The 18,399-nt window shown below is 42.4% G+C and overlaps 1 protein-coding gene across 1 annotated transcript in view; it reads left to right on the forward strand.

Annotated features, from left to right (window-relative positions):
- Adgre1 (adhesion G protein-coupled receptor E1) overlaps nucleotides 1-18,399 on the forward strand; it is a 105,970-nt gene that overhangs the window by 31,622 nt on the left and 55,949 nt on the right. Inside the window, exons 9-10 of the mRNA XM_038329316.1 lie at nucleotides 13-159; nucleotides 3,194-3,282. Of these exons, the coding sequence (XP_038185244.1) occupies nucleotides 13-159; nucleotides 3,194-3,282 (236 nt within the window). The remainder of the gene's footprint in view (nucleotides 1-12; nucleotides 160-3,193; nucleotides 3,283-18,399) is intronic.

The raw sequence follows: 18,399 nt of genomic DNA on the forward strand, positions 1-18,399 counted from the left end.
TTTTTGTTGCAGATATTGATGAATGTATCCAAGATCCATCCCCATGTGGACAAAATTCTGCCTGCACCAATGTCCCAGGCTCCTACATCTGCGGCTGCCTTCCCAACTTCCGACCAGATCCAGAAGGATCCCAGGCATATGGCAACTTCAGTTGCAAAAGTAATGTTTTAGTGCATTGGCAAGGGTAGCTGTGTCTTTGCTTTACTTGTAAAACCTTTTTCTCTTCTATTAACTGGGTTCTCTGCTTACTTTTATCTCACCTATGCAGCATATTCCTCCTATTTACTCCTTGATGGATTCATTGGTCCACTCACTAATAAGTTATTGAGTGGATTTTGGATCAAGTATGCTTTCTTTTTTTCAGACTGTTTCATGTAGTTCAGGTTAGCCTCAAACTCACTGCTTTCCTTGAACCCCATTCCTCATCCCTCCATCTACCAATTGCTGGAATCATAGGTGTTCACGACCACATGCAGTTTGAAATATAAACCTGAAAGAGTGAAGGTCATATTGTCCCAGGTCACAGTATGCACAGAGGTCCTGGGGTTCACACACGTGAGTAGCTTTACATGTAAACAGAAACCATGGGAAGAGTTCAGGCTCCCGGGGGCTTTGGTGTCTTGTGAAAGCATTTCATTTTTTCTCTCAAGAACAAAAGCTTTTTTTTTTTTTTTTGGTTTTTCAAGACTTGGTTTCTCTGTAGCTTTGGAGCCTGTCCTGGAACTAGCTCTTGTAGACCAGGCTGGCCTCAAACTTACAGAGCTTTGCCTGCCTCTGCCTCCCGAGTGCTAAAATTAAAGGTGTGTGCCACAACTGCCTGGCTCAAAAGCTTAAAAAATTTTAAGTAATGGATATTAAAAGGCTTTTGGCCAGATCACAGTACTGAGCATGAACACAGGTTGGGGAGGAGCTCATGAGCTTGCTGTCATGGGGGGCCTTTGCTAACTGCCCAGGGAGGGCCAGTTTTCTCCAAGGATGTGTCCCTGTGTATCAGTTACTTTTCTGTTGCCGCGATGAAATACCATGGCCAAGGCAACTTTAGAAACTTAGGGTTCCAGAGTGTTAGAGTCCATGATGGTGGAGAGTGGTTGAGGAAGACACTCAGTGCTACCTTCTGACTTCCAGATGCACAGGCATACATGGTATACATGCATGCAAATGTTCACACACACACACACACACACACACACACACACACACACACACTAAAATCTAAACTAGAATGTGTGTTGCCTGAATGGCTGCAATGAGGCACAATGACAGCACAGATTTATTTATGGTCCTTCCCACCACAGGGCTGAGCACACGACCAGTGCCATTCCGTCCTCCGCGTGCTCCTTCCCTATTTCATTTTGTCTGTCTCCTCCTCACAAAGAACCATCCAGAAATAGTTATTATTATACCACTTCATTCCCACTGTTAATTTTTTATTTATGGTGCATAACACAATGTAAATATTATGTTTGTTCTGAGAAAAGAGTGAGAAGAGCATCATTCAGATGAAAATCTTTCTCCCATTCTTTTTCCCTTCCTCTTCTTCCTCACTCTCTCTTTCCCCTTCTCTCCTTCCCTTTTCCTTTCTTCCCCCTCTCCTCCTTCCATCTCATCTACTATTTTCTTCTCCTCTCCTTCTTCTTCTCCCTTTCTCCTCCTCTCCTCCTCCCTCCTTTCCTCCTACTCCTCTTCATCTTCCCCTCTCCTATCTCATGCTTTTTGTTACCCTTTACAGTCTGTTCATTAAAGCCCCTTGTGACTTACCACTTTCTCCACACACTAACATCCACTTACATACATTTAACCTGTGGAAATCAGGATCTGTATATGAGTGACAATATGTAGTATTGGTGTTTTATAAATCTATGTTACCACAATATAATATTTTCCAGTTCCATTCATTTTCTTAGAAATTTCATATGGCCGAACAATATTTTGTTATAATAACTATCTCTCTCTCTCTCTCTCTCTCTCTCTCTCTCTCTCTCTCTCTCTCTCTCTCTCTCTCTCATCTATCACATTTATCCACTCATCTGTTGATGGACAGCTAGGCTGATATCTCTTCTTGAAAAGAATCCTCCTGCCTTCAGGCACGCACCAGCTTGTTTACCTTTGTTTGTCGTATGTAGGACCATATTAGACAGGGCCATATTTTTATTGCATGGTGGCCATACTTTTAGGCCACCCTCTGCACTTGCCACACAGAAGGTGGGAACCTAGCCATTTTAGACCAACTAATGCCATTCTAAACAAAGGGTCAGGATATGCTAATGTCACTCTGTTCCTTCTTTGCAATTGTGGGAGGTCGCCTGGGGAAGAGGTGTTAATTTAGTCTAAGTGACAGAACTGTCATAGTTGCGGATGTGACCTAAGTCCCACCACCTAGGAAACAGAATGCTAATAAATTCCCTCCTCAGTTTATGTTTTGGTATAAAAGCTGTTTGGAGAATAAATGCTGGTGATATTTCAGGATGTGAACTCAGGATTTCATGAGGGATCCCTAAGAACTCCCTCCCGATAAAGGCATGTGAGTTGTACCTCAATTATTCCCATGCCTCCCCTCTGGTCCAAGAAATAATTTATGGTCCTGACTGGTCCCAGATCACAACAGCCTTAGAATTTTACATCAATGGTATCTTAGTTTCTTATCACTGTGAAAAACTAACTTGACAAAAGCAACTCAAGGGAAAAGAATTTATTCTGGTCTTGGTTCCATGTGTAATCCATTATTGTGGGGAAGTTGAGGCTGTTGGTCACATCACATCCACAGTCAGGAACAGAGAGCTTTGCATGCTGTTGCTGCTTGATTTTCCCATTCCGTGCAGTCCAGCCTCTCTTGCCCAAGGAATGGTCCTGCCCACAGTTAAGATGTGTCTTCCAACACCAGTTAACCTAATTAAGATGATCTGCCACAGGTGTGCCCAGAGGCTGATCTCTTCAGTTATCCTGGACTCTGTTGGAATGATAGTTGACGGAATGGTCACTGTGGCACTGGGCATCATAATCTGCATCATGTCCTGTCTTGTTCCCTTTAAGCCTGTGCCATGCCCTTGGAGCTTCTTAACTTGCTGTTTAACTGCAGTTTGGTTCTAGTCCCTGCTATGTGTTATGTCAAGCCTGGGTGTTATGCGCATAAGTCACAGAATAAGTTTTGACTTGTAGTCACACCTTACTGTTTGCTGTGGGTTTTTTCTTCCAGGGATTCCCTTCAAGTGTAAGGAAGACTTGATACCTAACAGTGATCAGATACAGCAGTGCCAAGCAGGGAAAGCCAGGGATCTTGATGATGTAAGTTTTATAACGTAGTATTTTTCTTTATTCTTGAGAATTTCATGCATGTATACAATCTAATATGATAATAATTACCCCTACTTTTCCCTGATGATGCCCAACCTCTCTCAACCTGGATCTCTTCCAGCTTCATGTCCTGTTTTCTTTTGATTACTCACTTTATTCAGTCAGTGTTGCCCATAGATGCATGGGTGTGGGGCATCCACTGGAGAATGGGACACCACCAGATGCCACACCGCCAAGAAAAAATGATTCTCAATTTCCTAGTAGCTATCATGGCCAAGAGATCTTCACGGGGGGTGGGGCTGGAGGGCACCTCCACAGTGTCTGCCCAGAATTTTGGCTGGCTTGGTCTTGTGTAGATGCCCATAGCTGCTATGTGTTCTTGAGTGCATTTGCCATATCGTCTCCAGAAGACAGCATCTCGCTGCTTTCTTCCCCACCCCTCTGTTCTTACTTTCTTTCCACTTCTTGGCCCACTATGTTCTCTGTGTCTTGGTGTGTATATGTATGTGTGTGTGTGTGTGTGTGTGTGTGTGTGTGTGGCTTTGATATAGATGCCCCTTTTAGGGCTGGGTACATATTATTATTGAATATGTAAGCATTGTTGAACACTCTTAGTTCTTTTTTTTTTCCTCATGGTTTATTTTTTTTATATTTAAAAATTTCCATCTCCTTCCCTCCTCCTCCCCCCTCCCTCTCCTCCTCCTCCCCCTTCCCTCCCCTCCTTCTCCCCCTTCCCTCCCCTCCCCTCCACCCATACCTCCCCTCCCTCCCTCTCAAGGCCAAGGAGCCATCAGGGTTCCCCACTCTATGTTAATCATTAACAGAAAGTTTAAAAATATATATGTACATATGTAAATCTTATAAAGTTTGAGATAATATTTATACCTTAACAATTTTAAGTCTAAATTAAGTCTAAAACCAACTGAATATGAGATTAGTGACAATAGAACAGTCCCTTAATTTTGGGTTTTCTTCAGTCCCATATCAGGTGGCTCTTATGATATGAGACAAAGATTTTGGATTTTACTTTAACAAGCATGCTTGAGTTTAGAGAAGGAGAGAGGTGTGCTCCAACTCCAAAGTCAGTTTAATTTTTTTATTGAACTGGAACTACAAAAGACCACTTTCCCTATATGTCTATAGAGAAACAGCAGAAACAAACATTTGGGAAAATATATGAAATTTTGTCTTGTTGGAAACGTGTTATACCACTAGGACAATTTACTCTTTTTGGGGGGACATTTTCTCTGGATGATTTGTACTTTTTCTTCAGATGTGTCGTTTGTCCAATGGTATTCACTTTTCTTAGTTGAATGCCTTCAATCTTCTGGAAAGTCAAAAACAAAACCCTGTCCCAACCCTAACTTTTGGGAATTTCCTTTTTGGCAAATTATATCTGGTCAAATGAAAGACATTTGTTAGTCTTATATTTCAGTTTAGATTGGATGCTCATGCTGTTTGATAAACTATCACCTCTTCTAATCAAGAGGTCTCTCATGTTCAAATCTAGTCTTTATCAATATTGATGGTATCCATAGCTTTTCTTCTCCTATAGAAACAAAGTCAAAACTTCTTCCCCAACAGAACACACATCCTGATTTCTACTCTGAGGTCAACACATCTTTAAAGTATATGAGCTGATTTAATTCAGCAGTTTTTTCTATATCCAATGTCTTTCTGCAGTTGTCATTTTTTTCTCATTAGCATTAGAAAATTTAAAGTTAATAGTGCATTGTTCAGTCTATTTCTTGGGGTTTTTATTACCCTTTTCTGTTTATTAATCATATCTTTTAGAGTACAATTAGATCTTTGTATAAATGCTTGTCCTGTAGGAATTTGTGGTATACCTGTAATATTCTTTATATTACAGGTATATATATCATGTTGTAATATATAAAAATCTGTTTCATTTTACTAGGGACATATACTGGAGCATTGTCAGTCTTAATTTTTACAGGTATCCCCATGATGGCCATAACTTATAATAAATGTGTAATTATAGAATCAGTCTTTTTAGACCTCAAAGAAGATGGCCATTGAAATCCTGAATATGTAGGCATGGTGTGGTATAACATATTTCAGTTTTCCAAATTCTACAAAATGAAACAAATCCATTGCCAAATTTTATTTTTTGAGTTCCCTTTTGGGTTATTTCCTGAAGATAGTGGAGTTTGGGCATATGAAAAGCAAGTAGGCTATTTCATTATAATTTCCTTAACTTGTTGACAAATGATGGAAACATTTTTATTCAAACCATTGCTAGTAATATGGTGTTTCTCATGAAACTATGAGGCTTTTAGTACATTTCTTACCAATAACATTTCATAATTACCTTGTGCTAGAGGGCCTGGTAGACCTGTATGGTTTCTGACTCGTGTTATATACAAGGGATGATTTCTATTTCTGACTATTTCTTGTAATTTAACAAATATTAAAGTTAACTCTGAATCATCCGCAATAAATTCAGTAGTTTCAATATGTAAAACAACTTTTTCTGCACATTGAAAGTCAGTGACTATCTTAAGTGGTTCTGGAAAATCTAATAATACCATGAGAATAGCATATAATTCTAAGTTTTAAACAGAATCACAGGGATTTGAGTTGCTTTAATTTCTTGATTTAAAAGTCTGCCTTTCCTGATTGGTTGGCCTCAGTATAGAGTGTAGGGACTCTGGAAATTGGTGTTCCTGGTACCACTTGAGGAACGAGCTAATTCATTCTCTTTATAAACTGAAGTCTCTTGCTTTTGGAATGTTTGTTGCTAATCTCTCCCAAAAAATTACTGCAATATCTTTGCCAGTGTTCATTTTCTGTCCATAATGAGGAGATTTCAGCATTAGTAAAAGGTACCACAATTTCCACTGGGTCTATTTCTGCTAATTGATGAAGTCTTAATTTTCCTTTGAGAGTCAATTTGGAAACCTTTTTTACATAGGTCTTTAAGTTTTTACTTGGTTTTTCTGGTAAAAATATTCATTCTAAGATATTATCTCCTTTGCTAGAATTCCAGTAGGAGAATGCATAGAAGGTAAAATAACCAGAATAAAAACAAGGTCTGGATCCACACAATACACATGTGCATCCTGTAAATTTTTTTTAACTAAAACTAGTTATCTCTCAGTCTCAGCAGATACGTCTTTTGGACTATTTAAGTTTTTATTACCTTGTAAGGTTTGAAATAAATTACTTAGTTCTTGAGTTGTCATTCCAATGGTGAGCCATAACCAGTTAATGTCTCCCAGCAATATTTGAAAATCATTATTATTTTAGAATTAATCTTTCCTGATTTGTACTTTCTATGGTTGATTTCTTTTTTTTTCTCTCATGGTTTATTTTTTTTTATATTTAAAAATTTCCATCTCCTTCCCTCCTCCTCCCCCCTCCCTCCCCTCCTCCTCCCCCTTCCATCCCCTCCTTCTCCCCCTTCCCTCCCCTCTCCTGAACCCATACCTCCCCTCCCTCCCTCTCAAGGCCAAGGAGCCATCAGGCTTCCCCACTCTATGCTAAGACCAAGGTCCTCCCAACTCCCCCCAGGTCCAGGAAGGTGATCGACCAAGCTGAGAAGGCTCCCACAGAGCCCGTCCATGCAGAAGAATCAGAGCCCAGAGCCATTGTCCTTTGCTTCTCAGTCAGCCCCCGCTGTTGGCCACATTCAGAGAGACGGGTTTGGTCGCATGATCCATCAGTCCCATTCCAACTGGAGTTGGTGATCTCCCATTAGTTCTGTCCCACCGTCTCCATGAGTGAACGTACCCCTCTCGTTCCTGACTTTCTCCCTCATGTTCTCGCTCCTTCTGCTCCTCATCAGGACCTTGGGAGCTCAGTCTAGTGCTCCAATGTGGGGCTCAGTCACCTTCCCCATCTGTCGCCAGCTGGAGGTTCCCTCACGGTCCTGACTTTCTTTCTCATGTTCTCTCTCCTTCTGCTCCTCATCAGGACCTTGGGAGCTCAGTCCGGTGCTCCAATGTGGGGCTCTGTCATTTTCTTCATCTATCGTCAGGTGGAGGTTCTATGGTGATATGCATGCAAGAAATTCATCAGTATGGCTATAGGAACTGGCCTTTTCAGGCTCCCTCTCCTCAGCTGCCCAAGGAACTAACTGGGGGCGTCTCCCTGGAAACCTGGGAACCCCTCTAGGGTCAAGTCTCTTGACAACCCTCAGGTAGCTCCTTAAATTAAGATATATGCTTCCCTGCTCCCATATCCACCCTTCCTATATCCCAAGCACCCCATTCCTCCGAGCTCCCCCCGTTCTCCCCTTCACACTTTTATCTCCCCATCTTCCCTTGGCCCAGTCTTGCCCAACCCTCAAGTTCCCAATTTTGCCTGGCGATCGTGTCTACTTCCAATATCCAGGAGGATTACTATATCTTTTTTTGGGAGTTCACCTTCTTATTATCTTCTCAAGGATCCCAAATTTATAGGCTCGATGTCCTTTAATTATGGCTAGAAACCGATTATGAGTGAGTACATCCCATGTTCATCTTTTTGGGTCTGGGTTACCTCACTCAGAATAGTGTTTTCTATTTCCATCCATTTGCCTGCAAAATTCAAGATGTCATTGTTTTTTACCGCTGAGTAGTATTCTAGCATGTATATATTCCACAGTTTCTTCATCCATTCTTCCACTGAAGGGCATCTAGGTTGTTTCCAGGATCTGGCTATTACAAATAATGCTGCTATGAACATAGATGAGCATATGCTTTTGTTGTATGATTGGGCATCTCTTGGGTAGATTCCCAATAGTGGAATTGCTGGGTCCTGGGGTAGGTTGATCCCGAATTTCCTGAGAAACCGCCACACTGCTTTCCAAAGTGGTTGCACAAGTTTGCATTCCCACCAGCAATGGATGAGTGTACCCCTTACCCCACAACCTCTCCAGCAAAGGTTATTATTGGTGTTTTGGATTTTAGCCAATCTGACAGGTGTAAGATGATATCTCAAAGTTGTTTTGATTTGCATTTCCCTGATAGCTAGGGAGGTTGAGCATGACCTTAAGTGTCTTTTGGCCATTCGAACTTCTGTTGAGAATTCTCTGTTCAGTTCAGTGCCCCATTTTTTAATTGGGTTAATTGGCATTTTACCGTCTAGTCTCTTGAGTTCCTTATATATTTTAGAGATCAGACCTTTGTCAGTTGCAGGGTTGGTGAAGATCTTTTCCCAGTCAGTAGGCTGCCTTTGTGTCTTAGTGACAATGTCCTTTGCTTTACAGAAGCTGCTCAACTTCAGGAGGTCCCATTTATTCAATGTTGCACTTAAGGTCTGTGCAGCTGGGGTTATGCGCAGGAAACGGTTCCCTGTGCCCATTTGTTGTAGAGTACTTCCCACTTTCTCCTCTATCAAGCTCAATGTGTTCAAATTAATACTGAGGTCTTTAATCCATTTGGACTTGAGTTTTGTGCATGGTGATAGATATGGATCTACTTTCATTCTTCTACAGGTGGATATCCAGTTATGCCAGCACCATTTGTTGAAGATGCCCTCTTTCTTCCATTGTGTACTTTTGGCTCCTTTATCAAAAATCAGGTGTTCATAGGTTTGTGGTTTAAGATCCGGGTCTTCTATACGATTCCATTGGTCAACTTCTCTGTTTTTATGCCAATACCAAGCTGTTTTCTTTTTTTTTTTTTCCAAGCTGTTTTCAATACTGTAGCTTTGTAATAGAGTTTGAAGTCAGGGATGGTAATGCCTCCAGAAGAACCTTTATTGTATAAGATTTTTTTGGCTATCCTGGGTTTCTTGTTTTTCCATATAAAGTTGATTATTGTCCTCTCAATCTCTGTGAAGAATTTTAATGGGACCTTGATTGGGATTGCATTGAATCTATAGATTGCTTTTGGTAGAATTGCCATTTTTACTATGTTGATCCTCCCAATCCACGAGCAGGGGAGATCCTTCCATTTTCTGGTATCCTCTTCAATTTCTTTCTTCAAAGACTTAAAGTTCTTGTCAAATAAATCCTTCACTTTCTTGGTTAGAGATACTCCCAGATATCTTATGCTATTTGTGGCTATTGTGAAAGGTGATACTTCTCTGATTTCCCTCTCTGCTTCCTTATCCTTTGTGTATAGGAGGGCAACTGATTTTTTGGAGTTGATCTTGTATCCTGCCACGTTACTGAAGGAGTTTATCAGCTGTAGGAGTTCTTTGGTGGAGTTTTTGGGGTCGCTTATGTATACTATCATATCATCTGCAAATAATGAAAGTTTAACTTCTTCCTTTCCAAATTGAATCCCCTTGACTCCCTTATGTTGTCTTATTGCTATTGCTAGAACTTCAAGCACTATATTGAAGAGATAAGGAGAGAGTGGACAGCCTTGTCGTGTTCCTGACTTTAGTGGGATAGCCTTGAGTTTCTCTCCGTTTAATTTGATGTTAGCTGTCGGCTTGCTGTAAATAGCTTTTATTATATTTAGGAATGACCCTTGTATCCCTAATCTCTCCAAGACCTTTATCATAAAAGGGTGCTGAATTTTGTCAAATGCTTTTTCAGCATCTAATGAGATGACCATATGGTTTCTTTCCTTCAGTTTATTTATATGATGGATTACATTGATAGATTTTCGTATGTTGAACCAGCCCTGCATCTCTGGGATGAAGCCTACTTGATCGTAATGGATAATTTTTCTAATGTGTTCTTGGATTTGGTTTGCCAGTATTTTATTGAGAATTTTTGCGTCAATGTTCATGAGTGAGATTGGCCTGTAATTCTCTTTCTTGGTTGAGTCTTTGTGTGGTTTAGGTATCAGGGTAACTGTAGCTTCATAGAAGGAATTTGGCAGTGACTCTTGTGTTTCTATATTATGAAATACCTTAAGGAGTATAGGTATTAGGTCTTCTTGGAAGTTCTGGTAGAATTCCGCATTGAAACCATCTGGTCCTGGGCTCTTTTTGGTAGGGAGGTTTCTGATAACAGTTTCTAATTCTTCGCGACTAACAGGACTATTTAGATTGTTCATCTGGTCCTGGTTTAACTTTGGTATATGGTATTTATCTAAAAAACTGTCCATTTCTTTTACATTTTCCAATTTTGTGGCATACAGGCTTTTGTAGTAAGATCTAATGATTCTCTGAATTTCCTCTGTGTCTGTGGTTATGTCCCCCTTTTCATTTCTGATCTTATTAATTTGCGTGTTCTCCCTCTGCCGTTTGATTAGTTTGGCTAAGGGTTTGTCAATCTTGTTGATTTTCTCCAAGAACCAGCTTCTTGTTTCATTGATTCTTTGGATTGTTTTCTGTGTTTCTATTTTGTTGATTTCTGCCCTCAATTTGATTATTTCCAGTCTTCTACTTCTCCTAGGTGAGTCTGCTTCTTTTTTTTCCAGAGCTTTCAGGTGTGCTGTTAAGTCACCAATGAGTGCTTTCTCCGTTTTCTTTAAGTGGGCACTTAGTGCTATGAACTTTCTTCTTAGCACTGCTTTCATTGTGTCCCATAGGTTTGAGTATGTTGTGTCTTTGTTTTCATTAAATTCAAGAAAGACTTTAATTTCTTTCTTTATTTCTTCCTTGACCCAGGTGTGGGTCAGTAGTTGACTGTTCAGTTTCCATGAGTTTGTGGGCTTTCTGGGGGTAGCATTGTTGTTGAATTCTAATTTTAATCCATGGTGATCTGATAAGACACAGGTGGTTACTAATATTTTTTTGTAACTGTGGAAGTTTGCTTTGTTACCAAGTATATGGTCAATTTTCGAAAAGGTTCCATGAGCCGCAGAGAAGAAGGTATATTCTTTCCTATTTGGGTGGGATGTTCTATAGATGTCTGTTAAGTCCATTTGGTTCATTACCTCCATTAAGTCTTTCAATTCTCTGTTAGGTTTCTGTCTGATTGACCTGTCCATTGGTGAGAGAGGAGTGTTGAAGTCTCCAACTATTAGTGTGTGTGGTTTGATGGCTGCCTTGAGTTCTAGAAGTGTTTCTTTTACATAAGTGGGAGCTTTTATATTAGGGGCATAGATATTCAGGATTGAGACTTCATTCTGATGGATTTTTCCTGTTATGAGTATATAGTGTCCCTTTCCATCTCTTCTGATTGATTTTAGTTTGAAGTCAACTTTGTTGGAAATTAGTATGGCCACACCCGCTTGTTTCTTAGGGCCATTTGCTTGATAAACCTTTTCCCAACCATTTACTCTGAGTAGATGTCTGTCTTTGTGGTTGAGGTGTGTTTCTTGTAAACAGCAAAATGTTGGATTCTGTTTTCGTATCCAGTCTCTTAGCCTGTGCCTTTTTATAGGTGAATTGAGTCCATTGATATTAAGTGATATTAATGACCAGTGGTTGTTAACTTCAGTCATTTTTAGTAGTAGAGTTTGTGTGTTTCCCTTCTTCTAGTTGTGCTGGTGAAGGGTCGCTAGATGCCTGAGTTATTGTCGGCGTTGTTGGACTCCTTGGTTTGCGATTTTCCTTCTATTACTTTCTGCAAGGCTGGATTTGTGGCTGCGTATTGTTTAAATCTGTTTTTGTCCTGGAATATCTTGTTTTCTCCATCAATGGTGAATGCAAGCTTTGCTGGGTATAATAGTCTAGGCTTGCATCCATGTTCCCTTAGTGTCTGTACCACATCTATCCAAGCTCTTCTGGCTTTCATGGTTTCCATTGAGAAATCAGGTGTAATTCTGATAGGTTTCCCTTTATATGTTACTTGACCTTTTTCCTTTGCAGCTCTTAATATCTGTTCTTTATTCTCTATGTTTTGTGTTTTGATTATTATATGGCGTGGGGATGCTTTCTTTTGATCCAGTCTATTTATTGTTCTGTAGGCTTCTTGTACCTTCATAGGAACATCCTTCTTTAGGTTGGGGAAGTTTTCTTCTATAATTTTGTTGAATATGTTTTCTGGGCCTTTGAGTTGTAATTCTTCTCCTTCTTCTACCCCAATTATTCTTAGGTTTGGTCTTTTCATGGTGTCCCAGATTTCCTGAATGTTTTGTGTTAAGAATTTGTTAGATTTGTTTAGTTCTTTAATCTGTGAGTTTATTTCCTCTATAGTATCTTCAGAGTCCGAGATTCTTTCTTCCATCTCTTGTATTCGGTTGGAAATACTTGTCTCTGAAGTTTTTGTTCGTTTATTCAGAGTTTCCATTTCCAGTCGTCCCTCAGATTGTGTTTTCTTCAATACCTCCATTTCATTTATCAGGTCTTGTACTGTTTCCCTTACCTGTTTGATTGCTTTTTCTTGTTTTTCTTGTTTTTCTTGGGTATCTTTGAGAGATTTATTTATTTCGTCTACCTTTTTGTTTGTCAACTCCATTTCTTTATGGCAGTTTTTTACCTCCTGTTTAAGGTCCTCTATTATTTTCATAAAGTACTGTTTAAGGTCGGTTTCTTCTATATCTTCTGGGGTAGGGTGTTCAATTCTTGTTGTTTCGGGATGTCTGGATTGTGGTGATGTCATGTTGCCTTTCATGTTGTTGGAGGAGCTCCTGCCTTGGCGCCTGCCCATCTCTTCCTTCAAAAGGAGCGCGGAGGCGTTTGGTGTCCTAGACCAATCTTTGTTGTGACTGAAACTGGTTGGATCTCCCCAGTGCCAGAGGACGACTTATTCCTTGCGTCACAATCTGAAGAAGCCCGCACTCCCTTGCAGGAATCCTCAGACCTGCCTGGAGGCCAGAGTCTGACTCCTCTGGGTGGATGGCCTTAGAACAGGAGCAGGACACCTGAGAACAGTAGGGAAAGCTTGGGAGACACAGGGATGGGAGAAACTGACACAAGCCTGCAGAGGGAAGTGGGGGTAGGGGGTCTGTGCTCTCTTCCAGGGCAGGTTGCCCCAGGGTCCGCATTCACTCACCAGTTCAAATGGAATGTCAGGGCACAGGATCAGGGATTCCAGGCAGCCCAGGGTCGCAGCCCAGACAAAAGGGCCAAGGTGGGGGCAGGGCGGGATGGAATACCACACAGCGAACCTGGCAGCACAATCTGAAGGAGCCCGCACCCCTCCACAGGAATCCTCAGACCTGCCTGGAGGCCAAAGTCTGACCCCTTTGGTTGGATGGCCTTAGAACAGGAGCAGGACACCTGAGAACACCAGGGAAAACTTGGGAGACACAGGGACGGGAGAAAGTGACACAAGCCTGCAGAGAGCAGTGGGGGTAGGGTGTCTGTGCTCTCTTCCAGGGCAGGTTGCCCCAGGGTCCACATTCACTCACCAGTTCAGATGGAATGTCAGGGCACAGGATCAGGGATTCCAGGCAGCCCAGGGTCGCAGCCCAGACAAAAGGGCCAAGGTGGGGGCAGGGTGGGATGGAATACCACATAGCGAACCTAGCAGCACAATCTGAAGAAGCCCACACTCCCTTGCAGGAATCCTCAGACCTGCCTGGAGGCCAGAGTCTGACCCCTTTGGTTGGATGGCCTTAGAACAGGAGCAGGACACCTGAGAACAGTAGCGAAAGCTTGGGAGACACAGGGATGGGAGAAACCGACACAAGCCTGCAGAAGGAAGTGGGGGTAGGGGGTCTGTGCTCTTTTCCAGGGCAGGTTGCCCCAGGGTCGGCATTCACTCACCAGTTCAGATGGAATGTCAGGGCACAGGATCAGGGATTCCAGGCAGCCCAGGGTCGCAGCCCAGACAAAAGGGCCAAGGTGGGGGCAGGGCGGGATGGAATACCACATAGCGAACCTAGCAGCACAATCTGAAGAAGCCCACACTCCCTTGCAGGAATCCTCAGACCTGCCTGGAGGCCAGAGTCTGACCCCTTTGGTTGGATGGCCTTAGAACAGGAGCAGGACACCTGAGAACAGTAGGGAAAGCTTGGGAGACACAGGGATGGGAGAAACCGACACAAGCCTCCAGAGGGAAGTGGGGGTAGGGGGTCTGTGCTCTTTTCCAGGGCAGGTTGCCCCAGGGTCCGCATTCACTCACCAGTTCAGATGGAATGTCAGGGCACAGGATCAGGGATTCCAGGCAGCCCAGGGTCGCAGCCCAGACAAAAGGGCCAAGGTGGGGGCAGGGCTGGATGGAATACCCACTCTTAGTTCTTGATGTTTTCCGAGAAGCTACTTAGGTTAAAGATTGCGTTAGCAATCTTTTTTTTTTTTGGTTTTTCGAGACAGGGTTTCTCTGTGGCTTTGGAGCCTGTCCTGGAACTAGCTCTTGTAGACCAGGCTGGTCTCGAACTCACAGAGATCCGCCTGCCTCTGCCTCCCGAGTGCTGGGATTAAAGGCGTGCGCCACCACCGCCCGGCTTGCTTCAGCAATCTTAAAATAAATGTAATAGCAAAATAGCAAAACCCATAGTGATTGTATTGTTCTTAAAGGTGGAACCTATTCCTTTCTTCTTACAAAATGCCTTCTCTGTGGCCCAAGATGACTGCTCTGGCTTCTGCCATCAGATCTGTGTTTTAGATAGTGGAGAGAGGACAAGAAAAATTAAAGTCTCCTTCTTGTTTAAGAATACGGCTTAGACATTCCATGGCACAGGTAAGGTAACTACACCCTCTCCCTCTCCCTCTTGCTACCTGTGGCAGGTGAGAAGGACAGCCCAGGGTCATCAGAGTGAGGGAACTATCCCTTTACTGCACCAGCTGCAGCTTACAGAAGAGTGGGCCTGGCACCTGCCTGGGCAGCACAGTTAAGTTATTGCTGTGGTCGTAAATGAGCCAGCCCTGAGGGCGTGAGGGAGGAGAGCTCACCCTGTGCCCTTCTCATATTCCCCCTCCAGGAATCAGGAGAGAGGGCCCTGTACCTTGCTGGGCAAAGAAGTAGAGTTGAACCTGGTGATGTGAGTGTGAGGGACCCAGATATGAGGATCCAAGAACAGGATAACTGGCCCCACTCCTTACTGGCAGCTGCACTGCGCAAGCTAGCCTAGGCAGTGCTGGAGAGTTCACCTGGGTAGTGATGATGAGGGAAAGCCAGCAGACTGACCAACCCAGCTACCACCCAGGCCCATAACCAGGGCTCTGAGCTGATCCACTCCAACATCCGCTACATCTGTGAACTGGTGGACCATGCGAAGGGGATGAACCTATAGATCTAAAACTGCAGGATCTTCATAACGAGGAGCCCCAGTGAGAGTCCGTTATTGGTGTTGCAGCAGAAGCAGGAGGCCTTGAGCCAGACCAGTGAATACTTGCAAGTAAAATGAATGGACTGAAGAGCACACTGTGTGACTCAATGGGCCACACTACAGCATTCATGACAAGACTCTTTTTTTGTTTCATTATTTTTTTTCAGACTTTACTTTGATTTGAAGTCGAGGTTGCAGGGGTAGAGGGAAGATACGGAGAGATGGGAAGATAAATAGGATCAGAATATATAATTTGAAATCCAGAAAGAATCAGTAAAGTTAAGTAAAGAACATGGTTTAGATAAGAAGGTTGGAATTGAAAGGAATGTGCTCAGTTTTGACTTTGGAGGTGGTACTTTACATGTGCCAATCCTCACTATTGAGGATGGAACTTTTAAAGTCAAGCTGAGTATGCTTATTCAGGTGTATGAAGGTGAAAAGGTCATGACCAAGGCCAACAACCTGCTTGGAAAGTTTGAACTCACAGTCATACCTCCAACACCTAGTGGCACTTCTCAAACTTAAGTCACTTTGACAGCGATACCAATAACATTCTCAATGTTCCTTCTGGAGGTAAGAGCACAGGAAAGGAAAACAGGGTCATCACCACCCATGACAACAACGGCTTGAACAAGGAGGATATTGAGTGCGTGACTCAGGAAGCTGAGATGTTCAAAGGTAGATATGAAAAGCAAAGAGATAAGATACTGCCCAAGAATTCAATGGAGTCATATGTATTTAGCATGAGAGAGCAAAAGCTGAAGATGAGACGCTTCCAGGCAAGATCAATAATGAGGAGAAATAGAAGATTCTAGAAGAGTTTACCGAAAGCATCAGTTGCCTGTATAAAAATCAGATTGCAGAGAAGGAAGAATCTGAACACCAGCAGAAAGAACTGGAGAAAGTCTGCAACCCATGACTACCAAGCTGTGCCAGAGTGCTGGCGCAATGGCTGGGGCTTCCTTGGTGGGAGAGCTCCTCTCTCTCAGGGTGCTTCTTCAGGACCCACCATGGAAAAGGTGGATTAAGCCAATCCAAGTAGAGGCATAGTTTTGTTCTAGAGGGAAACATTTGAAGTATCCAGGTTTAGCATCTTACATGGCAGTTTTAAATATAAGCTGCTATAATAAATTACTGAATATTTTCAAGAGAGCTCAAATTTGGAACATGTGCATGGGGAGAGGAAGCAAGACATTGTGCTTTATAAGTGCTGTTTCCTAAATAGAAAATGAAAAGTCTAAAAACGATTCAAATTGACACCTCCCACCCAAAACAGGAATATTCCTAGGTATTATTTCTAGTCACAACGCATTGACCAAAATAATATTCAACTATTGGGAAGACAGGATATTTTTCCTGTCAAAACTCGAGAAGTTCTTTTAAAAGGGAAATGAATAGCAGGGCAACTGGAGAGTTAAGTCAGTGGTCAAGGACATGGCTGCTTTCCCCAAAGATCCAAGTTAGAGTCCCACTACCCGCATCAGTCAGCTCACAGCTGCCTAAAACTCCAGCTTCCAGGGACACTCTTCTTGTCCTCAAAGCAATCACACTTACAGGGACATGAGGACATGCATGCATGAATGTGTGTGTGCACATGCATACACACATACAAAACAAAGTCTTTGAATTTTAATTATTTATCTATGATGCTGAGGATTTAACCCAGGGTCTTGTGCCTACTAGGCAGGCTCTCTACTTTTGAATTGCTTCCTAAGCCCAAGGAATTTTTTGAGATAAATTTCATGATTTATTATCAACAAATGCTTACTTTATGTACATGTATACACATCCATCCATCCATCCATCCATCCATCCATCCATACATCCATTCATACACACATACATACTTATACCCTGGAATTGTGCAGACACTTCTCAGGCAAAAGTGGGCGGAGAACCTGATATATTAAAACTTACTGTGATCTGTAAAAGATTTCAGATCTACCTTCAGAAATTGTCAACATTAATGTGAGTTTACACATTATCTGTGGAACCTGCACATGCCTTGGCACACTGTTTTTGTGGTTTGCTGTGGTAGAATACATACAATAAATAATCTGCTTATGTTGGATACTTGTTTTATTGCTGTGATAAGATACTGTGACAAAAGCAACCTGTCTTGGTTCACAGTGTGAGGATACAGTCAGTCGTGGTGAAGAGGGCTTTGTAGCAAGATTTTGAGGCAACTGGTCACATTGCATCTGAAGCCAGGAAGCAGAGAGCAATTGATGTTAGTGTTCAGCTCACTCTCTCCTTCGTACATACAGTGCAGAATTCTAGCCAAGAGAAGGTGCCACCTGCAGCAGGCAGGTTTTCCCACCCCCAACTAACCTAATTAAGATATCATCCCACAGGAGGCTTGAGAGATTGCTCAGAAATTAATAACGCTGCCTGCTCTTCCAAAGGACACAGGTTTAAATCCCAGCACCCACAGGGTGGCTTATAACCATTTAAAACTCCAGTTCCAGGGCAATTTACACCCTCTATGTCCTCTGCAGATACCATGTAGCCACACAGGTGATCAAAACACCCATACACATAAAATAGTAAATTTAAAGAGAGAGAGAGAAAGAGAGAAGGACTCCCCTACAGGCATACCTAAAGTGTGTCTTCCATCACATTGAGATTGGCCATTACCCCACCATCTAAAAGTGTGCAGTTCAGTGGTTTGCAGTAGATTTCCATTGTCATGAAAATATCATTCGTAGCTTGTTCTGGATCTTCATCATTCCCAGTGGAATTTCTGCACCCATTCACAGGAGCTGTCACTCCTCCTGGAGGCCCCAGGAACACGAATTAGCTTTCTCTGCATGAATCTTTATATTCTGGACATTTCCTGTAGCTGAGAGGATTCGTTGAGGTGCATCCTCAGGCCATGCCCCATGATGAGTTTTCATCCTCTGAGAGCCTGCACACTGAGTTCTACAACAGCCTCATCTATCCGCATTCTCACCAGCAGTGCACACAGGATATCCCCACAACCCCCACTAGCACTGGATGTCATTTTACTGTACCGTCTTACTGATTGAGACTTTCATACACATGTTTTGATCAAATCCACTCACTTCTTCTCTTCTAATCCCTTCACCACATTCCCTCC

Source organism: Arvicola amphibius, chromosome 1 (assembly GCF_903992535.2).
Source record: "Arvicola amphibius chromosome 1, mArvAmp1.2, whole genome shotgun sequence".
NCBI lineage: Eukaryota > Metazoa > Chordata > Mammalia > Rodentia > Cricetidae > Arvicola > Arvicola amphibius.